Source organism: Gymnoscopelus microlampas (genome assembly GCF_963454915.1).
Source record: "Gymnoscopelus microlampas genome assembly, chromosome: 22".
NCBI classification, from domain to species: Eukaryota; Metazoa; Chordata; class Actinopteri; order Myctophiformes; family Myctophidae; genus Gymnoscopelus; species Gymnoscopelus microlampas.
The window spans coordinates 39,155,620-39,178,672 of NC_139959.1; the positions used below are offsets into that span (position 1 = coordinate 39,155,620).

The 23,053-nt window shown below is 42.0% G+C and overlaps 1 protein-coding gene across 2 annotated transcripts in view; it reads left to right on the forward strand.

Moving 5' to 3' along the window:
* The window catches only part of dzip1 (DAZ interacting zinc finger protein 1), a 42,099-nt gene that overhangs the window by 15,896 nt on the left and 3,150 nt on the right, over nt 1-23,053 (forward strand). The window contains exons 8-19 of one of the 2 annotated variants that reach the window (XM_084048887.1): nt 430-492; nt 1,116-1,178; nt 2,096-2,158; nt 2,484-2,609; nt 11,807-11,861; nt 12,064-12,114; nt 15,279-15,472; nt 16,208-16,376; nt 16,923-17,018; nt 17,679-17,859; nt 19,527-19,794; nt 20,894-21,080. In XM_084048887.1, coding sequence (XP_083905013.1) covers nt 430-492; nt 1,116-1,178; nt 2,096-2,158; nt 2,484-2,609; nt 11,807-11,861; nt 12,064-12,114; nt 15,279-15,472; nt 16,208-16,376; nt 16,923-17,018; nt 17,679-17,859; nt 19,527-19,794; nt 20,894-21,080 — 1,516 coding nt within the window. The remainder of the gene's footprint in view (nt 1-429; nt 493-1,115; nt 1,179-2,095; nt 2,159-2,483; nt 2,610-11,806; nt 11,862-12,063; nt 12,115-15,278; nt 15,473-16,207; nt 16,377-16,922; nt 17,019-17,678; nt 17,860-19,526; nt 19,795-20,893; nt 21,081-23,053) is intronic. The other variant, XM_084048888.1, reaches the window with a different exon arrangement.

The following is a 23,053-nucleotide window of genomic DNA, read 5'->3' on the forward strand; positions in this document are numbered from 1 at the left end:
CCGGGTAAAAAAAAAAATCCTCTGTCATTTTCGGCCAGAATAGGGAAAAACACGTTTTTTTCACACGGTGTAAAAGACCAACGGAGCCTTCCCCTTCTATTTTCTTTGGTCCGGGTGACGGTCAGTCATCGTATTAGTGTATCACATCGTTTTAACGGCGATCAGGGATCGTCGAAAACGTCACATCCGGTTCATGACGTAATGACTGTTTGTGTCATAGAGGGGGGGGGGGGTGGAGTCATCGGGGTGATCAAGCTGTCATCTACTGCTCTCTACTGGTAGAATTGTGCTATGAGTTTAAAATTGCAGTTAGAGAATTTATTTGAATGAAAAATGACAAAATTAAAAAACACGCAAATCACTGGCACTGGGGGAGTACTTTATGAAAATACTCTGGCAGTCAAAGAGTTAATGTGTTTGTTCCTACAGGAAGTGGACAGAGAGGTCCAGACTCATGCTATCCTCAAGCTAGAGCAACAACTCAAGGAGCAGGTCAGTGGAACATGTTTTAAACCAGTGTCGTAAAGTACATTTACTCAAGTACTGTACTTAAGTACAATGCTGAGGTTATTTTTTACTTTACTGGAGTATTTCCAATTTTCAGTACTTTTACTTCTACTCCACTACATCTCAGAGGCAAATAATGTACTTTTACTCCACTACAATTATTTGAAAACTAGTTTCTAGTTACTTAGTAGAGTTTGGTTGTTATTACAAAACATACATTAACCACTTCAGCCCTATATTTATTTCGGCCATTTCAAAAGATCTTTTATACATTTGAAAAGTTGTGAAATGGGAGATTCTGCATAATGAGCACTTTCTACTTTTGATACCAATACTTTTGTACTTTTACTCAGGTACATTTTTGAATTCCGGACTTTTACTTTTACTTACTAACAGAGTATGTCCACATCGCAGTATTGATACTTTTACTTAAGTCATTTACAATTTGAGTACTTTGTCCACCACTGCTCTTTAGTGCCAAGGACCCACAAAATAATATATATATGTATATAAAATGTAAAATGACACAGATGCTGTCCTGGTGTTAATGGGTTAATATGAAGAAGGTCTGTGAGCGTTGGTCTGATCACTTCCTGCTTCTCTTCCAGGACAGGAAGTGGGAATCCAGGATGAAAGAGATCAAGACCCAACATGACTCTGAAAAGGACCAGGTACTTGTTTCTATTTATTTATTATAGTTTATTACAGATCCCTAGTAGTCCTCACCACAGTGAAGACTGCTCTCCCTGGAGTCCAAACATTCACACTTCACATTCACTTTAAGATATATTGGGGGCGGCCATAGCTGAGTGGTTAGTGAGCCCGCCTAGGGAGCCAGAGGCCCTGGTTGCCCCAGGTTCGATTCCAGGCCAGGTCAGCATATGTGTCGATGAAATGAAATTTGTCCCTGAGCAAGACTCTTAACCCCTAATTGCTCACACGTTCTCATTGGAAACAAGACCGCAAGGACTTTCATGAACGACCTGTTAAAAAGGAATTATCCTTATCCTTATCCTTATATACTACAATGGAATAACACCTTTACCTGGTTAAAACTAAACAAAACAACAACAATTACTGAAGGTTTCGGTCTATGATTCTATAACATTTATAGATACATTTCGGCCATCTGAAAATAGCCGATCTACAAGCTAACAATGCGTCGCGATGCGACGCATTGTGAGCTTGTAGATCGGCTATTTTCAAAATATTTTCATACATTTAAAAACTTGTGAAATGGGACATTATGCATAACGTGTACTTTTACTTGTGTACTTTAAGTATATTTTGATACCAATACTTTTGTACTTTTACTCAAGCACATTTTTAATTTCGGACTTTCACTTGTAACAGAGTATTTCTACATTGCAGTATTGATACTTTTACTTAAGTAAAGAAATGTAGTACCTTTTCCACCACTGTTACAGACACACATCAAACAAGCCAAACCTTCTGTGTTGACTAGACCAAACAATAAATGATAGCTAGTGGTGTATTGCTGTTGTTATGTTCTATAATTAGTACAAACTGAACTGATAGACAGGACATTTTGAGTCTTATTAAAACCCAATGAATATTCCTTTTCCAGGACAGGAAATGGGAATCCAGGATGCAAGAAATCGAAGTTCAGCACGAATCAGAGAAGAGTCAGGTACTTATGGCTTATTTGTTTTAATTAGGCCGAACAATACATGTTATACCTAGTGGTATAATCACAGTTTAAGCATAGATAGAGCATGGTTAAATCTGATATCTTAAAAAAACGTTTCATTTCATTCTGAACGCTCACTTTAGTCATAGTCATTTTTGGTGATTCTTCCCGATGGAGACAACACGCTTTGGTTACACACACCTCCAATGTCTGTCCTTCCCAGTGATGGGATGAGATGAGTCAAACATGTCCAATGTCTGTCCCTCCTTCCCAGTGGTGGGATGAGATGAGTCAAACATGTCCAATGTCTGTCCTTCCTCTCCAGTGGTGGGATGAGATGAGCAGAATGCAGTCTCTGATGTCTGAACAGCAGAAACGCAGCAACAGGATGAAGGAGTTGGAACGGAGGCTCAAAGAGAAGGAATCCACTATAGCAGCTCAGAGAGAGCAGGTTAGTGCACACGCACACGCACACACACACACACACACACACACACACACACACACACACACACACACACACACACACACACACACACACACACGCACACACGCAAGCACGGACATCAACATTTTTAGGCAGTGATTTCATGAATAGCATTTCTAATACATTTTGCCATTTTTAACTGTAAGCCTAGTGCCGAAAAATAGCAGATCTATAAGCTCATAACGCGCGCTGCGACGTGTTTTTGGCACTGGCAACTAAGTATAAATCATGTTTAACTCTTATTTATAACCTTGAAATACTAACCTCTAAATGTCTAATCTTGATCCCAACCTGGATATGTTTCTAATAGTAAACGTGTCTCTAAAAATCTGTTTTTTAACCATAAATCATCCTTCTTTCTTGTGAGGTTATTCACAACGACCGTATCTCATATTCTTCTATACTTAGTCCAGTACCTGGCCTGTAGACCTGTTCGCAATTTGGTGTTGGGGGAATTTCTCACCTGAACTTTGTCAGTGGGTCCCTAGACATGAAAAATCATGGAGGTGCTTGTCCGCCAGAGTGGCACGAATGGCGCAAAATGGCCACCATCGGCTATGATGAAAATCCAACTTTCTTGATTCTGAATGTATAAACAAATGTAATACCTCCATTTTGACTAATTAGGGTGTGTGGAATTCATATTTGATATTGTTATGACCTTTTTGGGTGATTTTGACCTTGAAAGGTCATGGTCAAGGTCATTTTGCTATTCCAAAGACATTGGCCATAACTTGGCCATTGTTAGGAGTAAAAACAGCTGCAACTAGAAAAAGTGCTCCTCGGAGCACAAGTCTCCGCCAGCAGACTTGTGTTGGGAATGTTGGGAATGTTCTAATTCTTATGTTCTAATTCTTACAAAAAATAGAACATGTTACTGTGTCATAGTAACATGACACAAGTGTCCTATCCGTCTGTATAACTGTCCTATCCGTCCTGTCTATAAGTGTCCTATCCGTCCTGTCTGTATAAGTGTCCTATCCGTCCTGTCTGTATAAGTGTCCTATCCGTCCTGTAAGTGTCCTATCCGTCCTGTCTGTGTAAGTGTCCTATCCGTCCTGTCTGTGTAAGTGTCCTATCCAATTGTTACAGTATCCGCCATTTCTCAGCCATTTCGTGATTATTCCTGTCTTACCTCACTTTGAAAGAGTCACAGACTCTTTCAAAGTGACACATGTATTTATAGGCCGCTATACGTCACTAGCCAATCAGATCACACTATTTCACCGTATTGTCACGTGAGGCTTGACCAATGTTAGCTTGTTTCACGGAAAGTGAAAACAATGTCTCCTGGCGGAGACAATAAGTCTATTGTATCGATCTGACATTTGGAATTCCTTTCTGATATTGTTTTGACCATTAAGGATCATCTTGTCATTGAAATATCAATATCAATGTCATTATTCAATAACTCGATTTGTTTCTTTAGTCACTTTTATTGTATTTCTTTCATAATTATTTGTTTTATTTATAACAAAAGACATGAACATGAAAAATATAACAATTCTAAATATCCCCCTTTAACTTTTATTTGATTAGGGTGCTTTAATTAGAAAATAAGACGAGATAAGAAAATAAAAGTGATATACAAATAAAATCATATCTTTTTGTTACAATTTCTCTTACAGTGCACCATATATGTGTGCATGCTGGTTAGTGTGATGGGTTTTTACATGAAGGATTTTCCAGTTTTCCATGGCAGAATATGATGCACGGAACTCCAGCAGCACGGCAGCCACATCGCCGAGTGTCGCACTTGCCTGCACACTTGCATACTCGGTGGTAAGGGCTTCAGACATTTTGATGGCAGTAGAGTACCAAAGTGCTCCTCCCATCCATGTTCCACTGGCTCTAATCTTGCCTCAGGTTCCTTGGCTGTCGCAAGCAGGTGACAAGCCCTATGCACCAGAAAAGCACCATGTTTGATGTGACCTCTGATCACACTGCTTGTGGGAGGGATAGCATTAATTCCAGCGCTGGCACTGGTATAGCTTTCCCTGAGGTCATCAAACGTCTCAGCAGTTGTACTTGACCTGGCCCCTGTCCGGACACGTACCAAGTACTTCTCTGCCAACGCTGTGTCTTTTTCTGTCAAGGTGTCTGCCTCTCCAAAGTTTGTTAAATATTGTACTGGGTCAGAAGCCATAGCTTCATGTTTGGTCCCCACCTTGCTCATGCAGTCTTCTCCAGTCAGGATATGCACCTTGATAACTGTCTTGGCTAGTGGTGCTCCACGATGAGAGACTGCTTGATGCAGTGGAAGCATGCGCTGCTTCTCACCAGTGCCATACTGCTGCCAGATCTCCTTCACCCCCAGTGCTCGGAAGTATGGGGTGTAGTATAGCAGTAATGCGAAGGTGTCTGTATCATTGGAGACTATGACAACTCTCTTGCTCTGTTTCACACGAACACACCACTCCAAATGCACCACCAATCTGGTCTCAGCCTCCTCAATCCAGTTCAATAGGTCTGGGATCTTTTCACCACCAGCCGCCTTTGCTGGGAGCAACTCATCTTCAGAGACAACAGAGCTGACAATGATGGTAGCATTGCCACAGGCTTGACTGGCTTGACTGCACACCACATCCCGAACTAGCAGTTGGAGATTGCACTTGTTCTGCTCAGACGCCCATAACTTGTCAAGTTGCTGAGGGATGGGTGTGTCTCTGTTCATGCCAATGATGTCGATTCCTGTTCTTGAGTCTGTGTGCCGCATGCGCTCCCCTTCCTTTAGAGACATCTCAATGTAGGAATCGAGTATGAGATGGATGAACCCTGGCTCTTGGCAGAGGGATAATGTTGAGCTGATGATGGCGTTGATGACAGCACCTAAAGTAGGGAATCGTGCAAGTGGCATCTGCCACATTTTCAACATGAAATCTACCACAACATGAGTGGCAAGAGTAGACTTTGGACTCCATTGGCACGTTTTGACTTGTTGACATGAGCTGGAAGGTCACCATCAAACAGGGGAGATGCTGAGAGCATCATGAGTAAGTATCTGCCGGATGTTCATGCCCCGCTCCTTAGCAATGTCCATACTCCTATGTGCCTCGGCCATGTCTTTGGATGAGACTAACTTCTGCTCCTTCAGAATGGTTGTTGGCGTCTTCAGCGGTTGCTCGTTGAACTGAGGTAACTTCCACTTTGGTATGGTTGAGCTCATTTTCTTGGTCTTCTCAACTAACCTCTCATGTCTGTATGAGCAGTAGACACGCTCCCCATTTTTTAGACAATTGAGCAGGCGTGGAGTGACCCCTCGGTCAACTGCTTGCTTTGTGAGCAGATTGTGCTGTGGCACAGGCACATTGACCATCATTGAGTATAGATTCTGATGCTCTAGCACGAAGTCCAGCAGCTTCGCCACATTCCGGTTGAATGTAAGGCGGCGAGTGGTACTCAGTGCATGCTGGAGATGGCATTCTGTATCTTTCATGGTGTGGTTGTTGGTGAGAAAGTTGAGGACATTGGTGATTGACCCAATCTCGTGGAACAAGAGCTCGAACTCTGTCACAGAATTTGCATTGTGTGTGGCTCCTACTACAGAGTGACCTCCTGGACCCGTCGACACTCGCTGAATGGTCTGCTCAACCTTCATGTCACCTCCTACAGCCCAGACCCAGCTTGGGCGATCCCGAATAACCCACTGGCCTATAGAGAAGCGCCGATAGAGCTCAGGATGTGTGAACTCTAGCAACTTGATTTGTTCAAGATACCATGAGCCATGACGCAGGTAGTTTTTGCAATCACATTCTGCAAAGATTGGCATAGAGTCCGCATGTAGATTCCAGTTTTCTTCTCTTTCGGAGACTACAGCATTCTTGATGACGGCCACCAACAAAATTCTTATTTGATTTTGTGGTATGGTCTTATTTGTATCACTTTTATTCCTACATAGTCTTGTTTGCTAATTTCAACACCCAATTAAAATAAAAGTTAAACAGAGATGTTTAGAATTGTTATTTTTCTCATGTACATGTCTTTTGCTGTAAATAAAACAAATTATTATGAAAAAGAATACAATAAAAGGGATAGTAAAGTACAAAATCGTAATTGAATTATTGAAAAATGACATTGACATTGATATTTCAATGAAAAGATGATCCTTAATGGTCAAAACAATATCATAAATGAATTCTAAATGTCAGAATTAGTTGAAATAGACTTATTGCACCTGTTTTTACGCCTAGCAATGGCCAAGTTATGGCCAATGTCTTTGGAATAGCAAAATTACCTTGACCATGACCTTTCAAGGTCAAAATCACCCAAAAAGGTCATAACAATATCAAAAATGAATTCCACACACCCCAATTAGTCAAAATGGAGGTATTACATTTGTTTATACATTCAGAAACAAAAAAGTTGGATTTTCATCATAGCCGATGGCGGCCATTTTTGATTTGGCCATTGCGCCATTCGTGCCACTCTGGCGAACAAGCACCTCCGGGATTTTTCATGTCTAGGGACCCACTGACAAAGTTCAGGTGAGAAATTCCCCCAACACCAAATTGCAAACAGGTCTACAGGCCAGGTACAGGACTAACTTGTGGGGACACCTGGTCCTCACAAGTACACACACACACACACACACACACACACACACACACACACACACACACACACACACACACACACACACACACACACACACACACACACACACACACACACACACACACGCGAACGGTCTTCCTACCCCTTGTTTTTCAGTAGCGGGGGGCGCCCTAGTCCCTAAAAAGTTACTCATAAGGCTATCATCATATAATGATTTACTTATATTGACTGTATAATGTCCCAAAAATATAAAAAAGTTAGTCCTAAGGCTATCATCATATAATGATTTACTTATATTGACTGTATCGACAGCTGTTTCACTCATCTAATATAACAGTTTATACTTAGGCTGTCGTGAAAGTGTAATATTTAGAGAAATTCTAAGTTTCAAACGCAAATTTTATTTTTTATTTAACCTTTATTTAACCAGTAAAACCACGTTGAGACACAGTCGCAAAAGTAGTGGTGAGACAGCTGTTTCACTCATCTAATATAACAGTTTATACTTGTGTAATATTTAGAGAAATTCTAAGTTTCAAACGCAAATTTTATTTTTTATTTAACCTTTATTTAACCAGTAAAACCACGTTGAGACACAGTCGCAAAAGTAGTGGTGAGACAGCTGTTTCACTCATCTAATATAACAGTTTATACTTAGGCCGCCCCCCGCTACTGAAAAACAAGGGGTAGGAAGACCGTTCGCCACACACACACACACACGCCTCCACGTGTCCCCGCCCACATAGAGGAAGGAAGGGGAAGTGGTTCAGGACATCCTGTATTAGAGCTGTAGTCTCAGAGGGTGTTATGTTTATAGATGTAGATCTACTGTATGAAGTGTCTTTACATCCTGTAGAGGAAGCTCTCTCTTTCCTTTACCACTCTCACAGTGTATTAATGGACATGCTGAGTCTACTACGCCAGCGGTTCTCAAACTGTTTCATGTCAAGGACCCCTAAATTGACACTTATTACCCCCACGGACCCCCATTTGAAAGGATAAGCCAGGGACCCCCCCATAAGAGAAGATTTTTTACAGCTCTCTTGCAGTGATTCTCAACCATTTGAATTTCAAGGACCCCCGGTTTAACATGCATTAGAGGCTACGGACCCCCATTTAATGGCATTTCTATCTCTGGGACCCCAATTCATATTGTAAAATCAATGTTAATTGAACTCTGAGAGTGTACACATGGAACCAAATGGACCCGTTAGGGTCCATTTGGTTCCATTTGTACACTCTCAGAGTTACAGACCCATAAGGGTCCATTTGGTTCCTGTCCATCATTTAGCTGGGTACCCCCTGGAACCCCCTCAAGTACCCCTGGGGGTCCCCGGACCCCACTTTGAGAACCATGGTTCTACGCCAGTGGTTCTCAAACCTTTTGGCCTAACAACATTCTTTCAGTCGTGAGATTTTATTTTTTTGCTGTAATCCATGTGTAAAAAGGTCCATTTATAGTGTAACGGCCTCAAGGCTGAGGGTCCTTGGGCTGTACTTCACTGCCTGTGCCGTTAAACGTGCAAAGCAAACTGCCCGTTGACGGAATAAAGTCACCTCAGCGGGTCGACACCTGATCCCCACCTCTCAGCATGATCCCTTATCTTAATGTCTTAACCATCAGCATGATCCCTTATCTTAATGTCTTAACCATCAGCATGATCCCTTATCTTAATGTCTTAAACCATCAGCATGATCCCTTATCTTAATGTCTTAAACCATCAGCATGATCCCTTATCTTAATGTCTTAACCATCAGCATGATCCCTTATCTTACTGTCTTAATCATCAGCATGATCCCTTATCTTAATGTCTTGAACCATCAGCATGATCCCTTATCTTAATGTCTTAACCATCAGCATGATCCCTTATCTTAATGTCTTAACCATCAGCATGATCCCTTATCTTAATGTCTTAACCATCAGCATGATCCCTTATCTTAATGTCTTAAACCATCAGCATGATCCCTTATCTTAACCCATTAAGACCTGGAACTGTGTCATTTTTAGATTTGAGCTAAAAAGTATTATTTTAAACTTTGGCTATTCAAAAATAGCAGATATACAAGCTCATAGCGCGGCACCGAGTGCCGTGCTATGAGCTTGTAGATCTGCTATTTTTGAAAAATCGTGAAAATGTGTGCTGGGGGTCCGCGGCCATACATATCATTTTGGGGGTCCTTGACATGAAAAAGATTGAACACCACTGATATTGAAACATGCGTTTTTCAGAAAACTGTTGGGATTTAGGAGACGTGTAGAATCGGCTTCATGTCTCAATGGGTTAATGTCTTGAACCAACCAAGCCTGTAGTCCTGATGAGCTGCCAGTCTGCCAGCAGGGCGTGAGATCAGATCAGATCCGGTGACGTCTGATTCTCACGGGTAAAAGTTGCTCCAAACCAGTGTTGGTTTTGACAGCACATTGTGATGTAGTTTTAGTCGTAGTGTTTTGAATAAAATTCTGTTTAGTTTTAGTCATATTTCAGTCATCTGAAATGTTTTAGTTTTTGTCTAGTTTCAGTCGACTAAATATAAGGTTTTAGTCGACTAAATCTACAGTTGATTTAGTCGACTAAAATGTATGTTGGCGGTGCCTCGATGGCGTCGTACAACGCGTCGCAGCGCGACGCGTTTTGGGCTTGTAGTCTGGGAGGCATTGCCTCGGAGTTTGGACAGCGGGGGCGCGGCCACTGCGTTGTGATTCAAATCAACAGCCAATGAAGAAAAGGGGCGGGATCCACATGCAGTGGGTGTTGCATCTACATAGGATCGACGGGAAGCAATTTCCCCTTGAGAAATTGCGGCCGCCATTGTTGTGTACTGCTGTTTGCCTCTCGTCGGACTTTTTAGACGAGTTGCACAGCTCCAGACCGGTAAGAGGCGTGTCCGCTCAGATTCAGAGCGTAAATGACATCCCGCCCACAAATCCCAGGGCTCTGGCCCAGAAGTTGGAACTCAGATTAGTGGCCTTGTGGATCTGCTATTTTCAGAGCACAACGCCCGAGCGCAACCAAACATAAAATGACTTGTCTTTTAGTTCTGCTGGATCTCTTCTCCACTCGTCCCTCACTAACATTTTAGTCTAGTTTTTATTTGTTGACAAAATTGTCAATATATTTACCGGTCGTCATAGTTTTAGTCATCATAGCTTAGTTTTTATTTTGTTAGGTAGTCGACAAACATTTTTCGTCATAGTTTTTAGAGGAACTCAACACATGCTCCAAACACACTCACTGCACAGACTACAGCTGATGAGCATCAGACGCCACTGTTCTGCGACTACATGAGAAGATATAAAGGGCCCTATTTTCTCCGGTGCCTTATCCATTATCCCTATAAACCTCTTTGACATGTTTTACTATCTTTTAAAAACATTTTCAAACCGTTCAACTAGCCGATCTACGTCGACACGTTCTGAGCTTGTAGATCGGCTATTTGAAAAAAAAAAACTTTAGTTTTTCTTTAGTTTTTTGTGTGCGTGCATATGTATGCGTGCGTGTATGTTAGTTTGTGTGTGTGTGCGTGCATGTTTGTGTGTGTGTGTGTGTGTGTGTGTGTGTGGGTGTGTGGGTGCGCGCGTGTGGGTTTGTGTGGGTGCGCGTGCGCGCGTGCGTGCACTAACCTGCTCCCTCTGAGCTGTGATAGTGGATTCCTTCTATTTCAGCCTCCTTTCCAACTCCTTCATTCTGTTGCTGCATTTCTGCTGTTCAAAAAAAGTTTGAAAATGTTTTTAAAAATGGCAAAGAAGTTTAGGGATAATGGCATAAGGCACCGGCAAAAATATGGCCCTAACTCTGCTTACCATAATGAATATAATGGTATACTAAACCCCTTTTGCAGTTATTTTTTAAACATGGAACATTCACAACAAACAGATGATTGACTCCTTTCCCACTGTTAGTAGACGAGTATACCCAGTGCTTAATCTATAAATTATTAGGTGCCGGAGCTCATGAACCCGACTTAATCATGTTGTGCATGAGCACATGTATGAACCCACATGACATGTCCTCCAGCAACGCAGTTTTAAACATTACTCACTCACTCACTCACTCACTCACTTGTGTCAGACACAAAGTCACTGAACAGACAGATACACACTGTTGACAACACAGACACAGACACACACTGTTGACAACACAGACACAGATACACACTGTTGGCAACACAGACACACACTGTTACCTCTGGTAAAATCGCCCATCTCCTAATTGAAAAGGATCATGCTGTTCACTCCCCTTTTAGTATAATGGCCTCCCTAGTGTGACTTAGGCCAAAATAGGCGATTTTTAAAACTTTTTTTTTGGCCTAAGTCAGATTTAAACCTATTTAAATCTCTTATGTTACATAACTGACAGACAGTGTTATTTCTATTTAAATAGTCATAATTTGTTATAAACATTTTGGGTGAAATAATTAAGAAATATCACATAGTTTTGTTTTGGATCATTTTTTTTTATTTTTCCTGAAAAACGTTTAAAAAATGACATACAGTAGGCCATTAGTTTAGCAAGGTGACGACATGTGACCCCGATCACACTGCACACAATGAGATGAGATGAAAATGATGAGATGATAACCTAATGACCGTTCTGTTCCTCTGGCAGATGAAGAAGATTTCCTCCAATCCTCCTCCGGTCAAACCAGCCAAGGCTCTTCCAGGTATGATGGAGATGATTCCCTGTTTCACTCACTTGTGTTTTATGTTGCTCTCACTTTGATTCAGCTGCATCTTAACCAACCCTCATGAACACCTCTTATTAGGATTATTATGGTTATTTTTTTTTTTTGGGGGGGTGTATAGATAGAGAACCACTCTCCTACATGCATGAACACCTCCTCATCTCCTCCTGTGTTTCTCCAGTGATCCTCACTGCTCCTGCTCCAGAGCCTAAAACAAAGAGAGTCGTGCTTGGTGAGTTCCATTGAAACAATCTAGTCTTCTACTGTAATAATAATAATAATAATCATATCTCTGCTGTCGAGAAGAAACCAACTATGTCCACAATATTAACACAATACAATACAATCAAAATCGTGAACATTTGTGCAAATCTTTGAATAAATATATTTTGAAAGTGAACATTTTTAACTCTGAACAGTTTTTATTATTATTATTATTTTTTTACTTATGTTGCTATAAAATCAGTGGTTCTCAAACAATTTTCATGTCAAGGACCCCCAAAATGATATGTATTTGGCCGTGGACCCCCATCTAAAAATAGTTTGTTCCAGGGATCCCCCAGAAGCAAAGATTTGAGTTAAAATGTATATATTATATTCAAAGATTTGCACACATTTTCAGGATTTTGTTACAAAAAAAGCAGATCTACAAGCTCATAGCGCTATGAGCTTGTAGATCTGCTTTTTTTGAATAACCAAAGAAAATGACACAGATGCGTTCCCGGTTCCCGATTACCTTTCATAGGTTCAATCCTATAGTAAAACCCACACACAGACATAAAGGTGTTCAATAGCACTGATTCATTAAAGAGAAAAACTCAGATAGTTGGTTTCTGCCTGACAGCGATGATACCCTCCTCTTCCTCGATCACCCCCCCCACAACCCATCCTCTACACCTTATATCAAGTGCAGTATGTGTTTATATCTGCATGGAGGATCAGGACTACAATAATCACCCAGATAACTTTTTTGCTAGACATTAAGAACAACATGCATAGTATAATGATGTTTATGAGGTCCATCACTTGTGTTAACCCTTTAAGACCTGGAATGCATCTGTGTCATTTTTACATTTCTTTGGCTATTGAAAAAGAAATAGCAGATCTACAAGCTCTGCTCATAGTGTGGCACCGAGTGCCGCGCTATGAGCTTGTAGATCTGCCCTTTTTTTGAAAAATCGTGACAATTTGTGCGAATCTTTGAATATATATATTTTTAAAGCGAACATTTGTAACTCAAATCTTTGCTTCTGGGGGATTCTACAAATGTCTTCTAAACGTTTTTTTGAAAAAAACTATGTTGCTATAATATCAACTTTTTTTCATGTCAAGGACCCCCAAAATGATATGTATGTGGCCGCGGACCCCCATCTCAAAATATGTTGTTCCAGGGACCCCCCAGAAGCAAATATTTAAGTTAAAAATGTTCGCTTTAGAAAAATATATATATATATTCAAAGATTTGCACACATTTTCACGATTTTTCAAAAATAACAGATCTACAAGCTCACTTGGTGCCGTGCTATGAGCTTGTAGATCTGCTATTTTTTTATCGCCCAAATAAATCATAAAATGACACAGATGTGTTCCCGGTCTTCATCCAATCCGCCGAGTCATGTAAACAAGCCCCTCCCCCTTGAACCTCCTATAACTGTCACTGACACCTTGCCCCCCCCCACCTCACCTTCACCTTTGACCCCTCCTCCCTTTTTGCTGTCCAATCAGAGGAGCCCCTCCCCTCTGCTCCTAAGCTGGAGCCAATAGCGGAGCAGTCTGAGGAGGACAAAGGTAACGAGGAGGACTCTGCATGCTCTCTGCATGATGGACTCATCAGTGTCGTTCTCTGTTCGCCTCAAAGGATTTAAATCAATCCCTCTAGCGAACCCAACGCTGTTACGTTCACGCTTTCCTTCATGCCCCCCCGTCCCCCCCATTCCCTCCCCCCGTAACACAGGCAGGCTGTTCCCACGACCGACCGACCGACAGACAGACAGACAGACAGACAGACAGACAGACAGACAGACAGCTGTGCGGTTGAGTTGTTTTTCACTAAACATGAATGAATCATTTGAACGGATCATTTGGCTCCTCCCACATCAGTGTTGTTACTCAGACTCAGTCAGCCAGGGACGTGCAGAGGTATTTGGAGAGGCAGGGTCTGGAATTTAAAAAGGGCAGCTATTGCAAAAATATTTTTAGGCCCGGAAACCACAAAAATCCGAAAAGGTATCAATGTTTAATGTCCTCAAAGTCACTCACCCAACAAGCTTTGAACTGAGCAGAATGGACCTTCTGTTCCAGAGATAATGGACAAAACATATTGAAAACGGCCACCGTTGCCGGTTTTCGTTTTGGCCGTTGTCGCCCGTTTTTCTTTAATAACACGGGCTAGGAAGGTTGTACGGCGACAAACTAGATACCTGAGTAAAGTTCACTTTGAACTGCATCCAATGCGTCCGCTGCTATTTATGTCGGCCTTACCGTTAGGCCACTAGGGGCAGTTGAAATGTCTTCTTTTCAGTCTTGAGAGGGCACTTTTTTACGTAACGGACGGGTAAAAGAACAGGGTCTCGAGCCCCCATTCATATCTATGTGTGCACGTGCCTGCAGTCAGCCATCTTGTAGTCGCCATCAACTGTGCTAAAAAGAAGCAAAATGTTCTCCTTCTGCCTGCAGCGTTACAGCTTCTCATCTGTGCTGCTGACCCAACCTGCAGCATCTACTGCATTAACCCATTAAGACCGGGAACGCATCTCTGTCATTTTAAGCTTTCTTTGGGTATACAAACATAGCAGATCTACAAGCTCATAGCGCGGCACGAGCTTGTATATCTGCTATATTAAAAACATTGAAAATGTGTGCAAATCTTTGAAAATATATATATTTTTTAAAGTGAACATTTGTAACTCAAATCTTTGCTTCTGGGGGGTCCCTCGAACAACATATTTTGAGATGGGGGTATGTGGCCAAATACATATCATTTTGGGGGTTCTTGACATGAACAAAGTTTGAGAACCACTGATATAATGACAAAAAGTTTTATTCAAAAAACTGTTAGGATTTAGAAGACATTTGTAGAATCCCCCCAGAAGCAAATATTTGAGTTAAAATGTTAGCTTCTAAATATGTATATTCAAAGATTGCACACACTTTCACAATAACATTTTAACATTTTTTGAATAGCCAAATACATCTAAAATGACACAGATGTGTTCCTGGTCTTAATGGGTTAATATGACATCAAACGTATTGATGCTGCAGGTTTGGTCATAATATTCAGTGTGCATGTGGACGTGCTTCTTTATTCTCATGGTGGTGTGTCCTCATTAAGCTCCTGAGCTCACATTTGTAGCAGGTTATTAGCGTGATGTGTGTGTGATCTGATTGGTTGTCCAGACTCCAGCAGCATCTCTGAGAAACCTGCGGCCAAGAAGAGACCTGAGCCCAGGTCAGAGAGGTCAGAGAGGTCAGAGAGGAGACGCGGGGTCACGGCCAGCGCCCTGAGGAGGAACCCCAACATCAAGAAGGAGCTTCGTCCTGCTCTGGAGCAGGCTCTGAACGACAAGCTGGACCTGCTGGGGGTCACTCTGGTATGCAAATATTTGTGTCCCGCCGTATCCCGAGGACAGTCTTCTCGCATAGGCTCATTTTCCATTAGAGCTCAAATGAGCAAATGAAAACAAAAAACAAAAAAAATGTCTAAAATATTCTAAACCCACTATAGCAATCTGGTAATATCAGGCTACATATCACTTAAATGTCAGAGCTTAACTCGGCATGTAAATATGAAATAAATGAGTTAATGTGAAGTGGAATTGAAAATAACAGTGGAGTCCTCCGAGCGTTAGCCGAATTTGGCTAATAGTTAGCTTGTATGTTGTTACTACCACACTGTTTTTAGCATGGAGAGCAAACATAATCTAATTCAAACAATACGGTTATTGACGGGGTTTGAGATTGGCACTTGCCCACAGTTTGTCTGTCCGTCTGTCTGTCTGTCTGTCTGTTTGTCTGTCTGTCTGTCTGTCTGTCTGTCCGAGTGTACTCGTCAACGGTGGTCAATGTGATATTTTATGGTTTAAACTATTTCACATTGATGTGAACGTCATCTCCTGAGTTGTAAAAGAAAACAAGTATTTTCATATGGTTTTTATAATACATACATTGAGGCCAGTAGTTCAGTAGACTTCTCTGTGACTAGATCCTGTGATTCAAACACACAGCAACATGTTCACTAGGTCAGTTTTTATGGAGTAGAGACTGGAGGACTCAGTTGGAACCATGGAGTAACATCAATAAATGAATATAAAACACTGTGTCTTCAGGGCCAGAGAGGTCTGAGGAGTAAGGAGTTCAGCTCCATCTTGTCTCGCCTGCGTTCTGAGCGGGAGAACATCGCCAAGACCAAGACCGACTACTGGCACCACCGAGAAGAAGTGATGAAGAGCCTGGAGCAGAGGATGAGACAGGGGACCACAGACACTGGTGGAAAAGGTACTCTCTTTGTTTTGTTTACTTAAGTAAAAGTAGCGATACTGCAGTGTAGACATACTTTGTTACAAGTAAAAGTCAGAAAATCTGAATTTACTTGAGTAAAAGTACGAAAGTATTGGTATCAAAATGTGCTTAAAGTGCCAAAAGTGGGAAGTACTCATTGTGCAGGATGTCCCGTTTTCAAATGTATAAAACTCTTTTGAAAATAGCAGATCTACAAGCTCACAATGCGTTGCATCGCGACGCATTGTGAGCTTGTAGATCTGCTTGTTGATCTGATTTTAAAATGGCCAAAATGTATATAGGGCTGAAGTGGTTAATGTTTGTTTTGTAATAATAATCAAAATCTACAAAGTAACTAGTAACTAAAGTTTTCAAATAATTGTAGTGGAGTAAAAGTACAATATTTGCTTCTGAGATGTAGTGGAGTAGATGTAAAAGTACTGAAAATTGGAAATACTCCAGTAAAGTTAAAATACCTCAAAATTGTACTTAAGTACAGTACTTGAGTAAATGTACTTAGTTACTTTACACCACTGACCACAGACAGCCATCTGGAGCAGTGGATGAGACAGGGGTCCACAGACGGCGGTCCCACCACCTCCACAGAGCCCAGGGCCAAAGACAAATACTCAGCACAAGGTACAGTAATTCATTCAAAAGTATCTTTGGAAGTTCAGGGTCTGTATTATTCAACAAGCCTGTTAGAATAACTCACCCATTAGTTTCAGTTCAATTCAAAGTTTCTTGCAGACACACAGGGGCTCCATAGAGTAATACAAACCATCAACATCACACAACAAATTAAACAATAAATACAATTATCAAAGATAAAGATCTGAGCAAAAAAAAATGCATTATTTGACACTTTGGGCTATTCAAAAATAGCAGATCTACAAGCTCATAGCGCGGCAGAAAAAACATCCCACAGGCTGACTAAGTAAGCCATTTAAACAGGGCATTATAATGAAGGCAGATTCTGCTGTTAATTAGCAGAATCTGTCTTGAGAGATTACCTTGTTACTGACCGCTTGTTGAGACTCATCATGTAGTTTTACATCTAACCTGTCCATTTAATCTATATTTAATCTGTATGACTTTGTACTCTGAGCTGCTTGAGTCTTTGTTATTGGCCTCTAAGCCACTGATCGTGTGTGTGTGTGTGTGTGTGTGTGTGTGTGTGTGTGTGTGTGTGTGTGTGTGTGTGTGTGTGTGTGTGTGTGTGTGTGTGTGTGTGTGTGTGTGTGTGTGTGTGTGTGTGTGTGTGTGTGTGTGTGTGTGTGTGTGCGCGCGCGCGCGCAGCCTCTCAGAGCAGACCTCAGGCCAGCGGCCCGCCGTCTCGTCACGTGACCCAGGTGGTCTCTGGACCCCCTCCTCCCCCGCTCCAACAGGCCAGGACCCCCCAGCCAGCGCCCAGGACAAAGACCACGGGACCCCCAAAGACGACCTCCACCCCCCACAGCTACAGGACCACCACACCCAAGTATGGATCCATTAATCATGCATGATCTATCCGTTCTCATTATGACTGACTGTCTCTGCATCTGTCTCTGTCTCTCTCTCTGTCTGTCTTTCTCTGTCTGTCTGTCTGTCTGTCTGTCTCTCTCTCTCTCTCTCTCTCTCTCTCTCTGTCTCTGTCTCTGTCTGTCTGTCTGTCTGTCTGTCTGTCTGTCTGTCTGTCTGTCTGTCTGTCTGTCTGTCTGTCTGTCTGTCTGTCTGTCTGTCTCTCTGTCGGTCTAGTCTCTCGCGGTCAGACTGTTGCCTCCAATAATGTTCAGATGTTTCCGGTCATACAGTGTGGGACTCTGATCATGATTCAGATATAAAGCGGATGTGAAGCCGCCTCCTCACTTCTGTTCAGTCGCTCAAATGATATAGACCAGTGGTTTTCAACCTTTTTCATGCCAGGGACCCCTAAATTGAGATACATTTGGCCGTGGACCCCCACCTGAAATTGTTTTGTGACAGGGACCCCCAACAGCAAAGATACCAGTTAATTTTCGCTTAAAAAAATATAAATATTCAAAGATATGCACACTTTTTCAAGATTTTTCAAAAATAGCAGATCTACAAGCTCATAGCGCGGCACTCAGTGCCACGCTATGAGCTTGTAGATCTGCTATTTTTGAATAGCCAAAGCTAAATGGTTAAAAATGATAGTGACGCTATTAACTAATTTTGCTGGGGACCCCCTGGTACTCCCTCAAGGACCACTGGTGGTCCCCGGACCACTGGTTGAAAACCACTGATATAGACTACTGTCAGAGCAGAAACCTTATATCTACACATTTAAACGTTTTCTTTTTTTCTCTTCCCTCCTGTAAATAAATGCCCTACTGCCCTAACGCGTTGTGAGCTTGTAGATCTGGTATCATACTATAATTCTAGTAACCTCTGTTTGTCTGTTTGTAGTGGTGAGTGAGTAGGTGAGTACGTGAAGCTACCCGGTTCTCCTCAGTGTCTGGACCAATTGCTCTGATTTTGCACACAGCCATTGACCATTACCATCTGAACTTAACTGTGAAGCCCGTTTTTCAATTTCATCAAATCTCAGCTTCTTATTAGCGTTTTTATGTAAAACACTGTCGCCATGGTTACGGGGCTGCCCAGCTATGGGACGAACTGCCTCCCGGGTTGCCAGATCATGTGCGCATATCCCCCCACGGATGCGTCGACCGGGTATGGTCTAGTTTTTGTAATTCCTTTAAAGGGATAGTTCACCCCCAAAATGACTTTTAAAAAAAAAATATATCACTCCATGGAGACTTGAATTCGTGAATATTGTTTTAGTTTTTGTCTCATTCCTAAAAAAATATTTTGATGACTGGCAGCGGTTCCGGTAGGAGACACAAAGAGTCTCCTTTGGGTCTCCTACCGGAACCGCTGGTCATCAAATTATTGTCTTAGGAATGAGACAAAAACTAAAACAATATTCACGAATTCAAGTCTCCATGGAGTGACTAATACAAAGTGGGTGAACTATTCCTTTAAGTGAATGTGTGTCTGTGGGTTATGTAAATATTGAACCAATGGAAAGTATCAAGAGCTTGAGACTAAATAATAACTACATAGTATCCATTGGAGCAGGTTTTTATTCCTGAAAATGATACATTGTAGACATAAGACGATCTTTTATGTCTTCTCCTCCAGGACGTCTCCTTTCAGCTCAGAGGACGAGTCTGAGGACGACCAGATGGACGATGAAGACGAGGAGGAGGAAGAGGAAGCGCCACAGAAACGGCGCCATGAGGAGCCGTGGGGTAAAGCCCACCAGACCAGACCGCTACGGGCCACAGGGGCCACGGCCGGGCCGGGGGTCTCTGCCTTCAGGCCGGGGGTCCCTGCCTCCAGGCCGGGGGTCCCTTCCTCCAGGCCGGTGGTCTCTGCCTCTAGGCAACAGACCCAAGCCAAGCAGCAGGTAAGCCCCCCAGACTACCATAAGCAGGGGTGCACATAACAGGTGCGCATGCGCACCCAAAATAAATAATGCGCATTAGGCGCAGGGGGAGAGGGAACGCATGCTGCATGTGATTGTGTGAGTGTTGCCTCGCATCCTGACACACAGACACGCTGCGACTCGCAGCTCGATGCACGCAGCCAGCAGCGGCTTTTAGAGGCACTCGTCACCGATGATGAACGCACCGTAATGGTGCAAAATATGCCGTGAACGTCCCAATCTGGCGGATAAAAGCAGCGCAGCACAGGGCACCAACGGCGTGGAGAAAAAACGGCGGAATTTGGAAGCAGAGCGTCCTTTTTTCTCGCGCAGCATCCCCTCCCCCTTGACAAAACCGGGGGGGGGGGGACCATTTATTTGGTGAGCACCAAGTCACATCTCCAGGTGCTCTTCTGAGTAATAGACCTAAAAAGTTATGTGCACCCCTGACCATAAGCCATTAAGACTGGGAACGCATCTGTGCCATTTTAAGATTTATTTGAGCTATATATTTATATATACCATATATATTTTGAGATGGGGTGGGGGGGGGGGGGTGAGGGGTTGGGGGGTCGGCGGACAAATACATATAATTTGGGGGTCCTTGACATAGAAAGGTTAGAGCACCACTGATATTATAGCAACACACTGTTAGGATTTAGAAAACATTTGTAGATATGTATTTGGCCCGTGGACCCCCATCTCAACATGTTTTGTTCCAGGCCCCCCCCCCCCCCCCCCCCCACAGAGGCAAAGATTTGAGTTGCAAGTGTTCGCTTGTAGAGCTTAGTAAAGTAATGAGGGTATAAGTGGTTAAATGTCTGAAAACACGCTTTTAACATGAACCCTGTATGTAGTGGTGGGGGTCCCTGCTTCATCTCTCTCTCAGCTAAGGGGTCCCTGCTTCATCTCTCTCTCAGCTAAGGGGTCCCTGCTTCATCTCTCTTTCAGCTAAGGGGTCCTTTTGGCCTGAAAAACATTGATGAAGACCCTTGGTTTTAAGTTAAATAGTGTTTTACTCGTATTTATTTTACCAAAATCAAACCAAACCCCTCCCCCTCCTCTTTCCTCCTCCCTCCAGCAGGCCACGCCCCCCACCACCGCCAGGGCCCCGGTGGCGGGCGTAGTGACCCAGACGGCGGTCACCACGTTAGAGAGCGCAGAGGAGTGGTCTGATGTCAGCGAGCTGCAGGAGATAGACCCCACGCAGCTTCACGGCTACCAGCATCACCATGACAACACGGACAGCAAGAGGGCCGCTGCTAAAGGTTAGGGGTGTGTGTGTGTGTGTGTGTGTGTGTGTGTCTGTCTGTCTGTCTGTCTGTCTGTCTGTCTGTCTGTCTGTCTGTCTGTCTGTCTGTCTGTCTGTCTGTCTGTCTGTGTGTGTGTGTGTCTGTAATGTTGAATTATCGTATACGGTTTAAAATGATGGTATTTGAAAGACACAGCCAAAAAAAAGAGAAATCACACGTGTACGTACGTCATTTCACAAACGATTGTGTATTTAGTGTAAGAAACAACCTGCTCTGAGAGACTCCTACGTGACAAAAACGCATCACATTCAGTGTTTCCCCTAGAGCCAGAAGATGAAGGTGTGGGGGAGGGCGCGTCACGCAACTCTCCTTTTATATGGCTCTGGTCGCTACCTAGTGAGCGGCCCCTAGCCTAGGGTCCCAGTGTTGATTTTGACAGCACATTTTGATTCAGTCGACTAAATCTACAGTTGATTTAGTCGACTATAATGTATGTTGGCGGTGCCTCGATGGCGTCGTAATGGCTGATTTTACACTTGGTTGCATGCTGAAAATAGCAGATCTACAAGCTCACAACGCGTCACATAACATGACTTGTCTTGTAGTTCTACTGGATCTCTTCTCCACTAGATCCCTCACTAACATTTTAGTCTAGTTTTTATTTGTTGATGAAATTGTCAATATATTTAGTCTTAGTTTAAGTCATCATAGCTTAGTTTATATTTAGTTTTTATTTAGTTTTCGTTTAGTTTTTATTTAGTTTTTATTTAGTTTTTATTTAGTTTTCGTTTAGTTTTTATTTAGTTTTTATTTAGTTTTTATTTAGTTTTCGTTTAGTTTTTATTTCGTTTTTATTTCGTTTTTGTTTAGTTTTCGTTTAGTTTTTATTTAGTTTTTATTTAGTTTTTATTTAGTTTTCGTTTAGTTTTTATTTAGTTTTTATTTAGTTTTTATTTAGTTTTCGTTTAGTTTTTATTTAGTTTTTATTTAGTTTTTATTTAGTTTTTATTTAGTTTTCGTTTAGTTTTTATTTAGTTTTTATTTAGTTTTTATTTTGTTTTTATTTAGTTTTCGTTTAGTTTTTATTTAGTTTATATTTAGTTTTTATTTTGTTTTTATTTAGTTTTCATTTAGTATTCGTCAGTGTAAAAAGGTAGTCGACAAACATTTTTCGTCATAGTTTTAGTCGACAAAATCCACACTGCTGGGTCCTAATAGTTTCTAGGTTGATGGCAGACCCTCAGGCCTCTATACCGCCGTCTTTTCTGTTTTCTGTTAGCGTGGGGAAAGAAAACAGCCGATCGACAATTGCGACGCGTTGTGAGCTTGTCGATCGGCTATTTTCCTGCGAAAGCTTTCCCCACAATACTGATGCTGTGGTTTAAAGTGGTTGAAGCTCCCAGGTGTCAGCAGATACACAACCATCATGGTTTGTTCCAATTTATTTATGTTAACGTGAAACAATTCACTGACTAACTTCACATACACAGTTTAACCCATTAAGGCCATGAGGTTCCGATTCTACAAAATGTCTTCTAAATCCTAACAGTTTTCTTAAACACTTATGTTTGCTATAATCAGTGGTTCTCAAACTTTTTCATGTCAAGGACCCCAAAATGTTGGCCGAGTACCCCCATCTCAAAATATGTTGTTCCAGGGACCCCCAGGAGCAAAGAATTGAGTTAAAAATGTTTGCTTTAAAATAATACATTTTCACACATTTTCTCAATTTCAAAGATTTGCAAAACTGTTCATGATTTAAAAAAAAAATATCTACAAGCTCATACTATTTTTTAACAGCCAAAGTATAAGGTAAAAAATCTCTGTGTCTGTGTTGCAGGACAAAGCGTCAGTGAGCTGAGTTTCCTTCATGTTGTGTCTGTGTTGCAGGACAAAGCGTCAGTGAGCTGTGTTTCCTTCATGTTGTGTCTGTGCTGCAGGACAAAGCGTCAGTGAGCTGAGTTTCCTTCATGTTGTGTCTGTGTTGC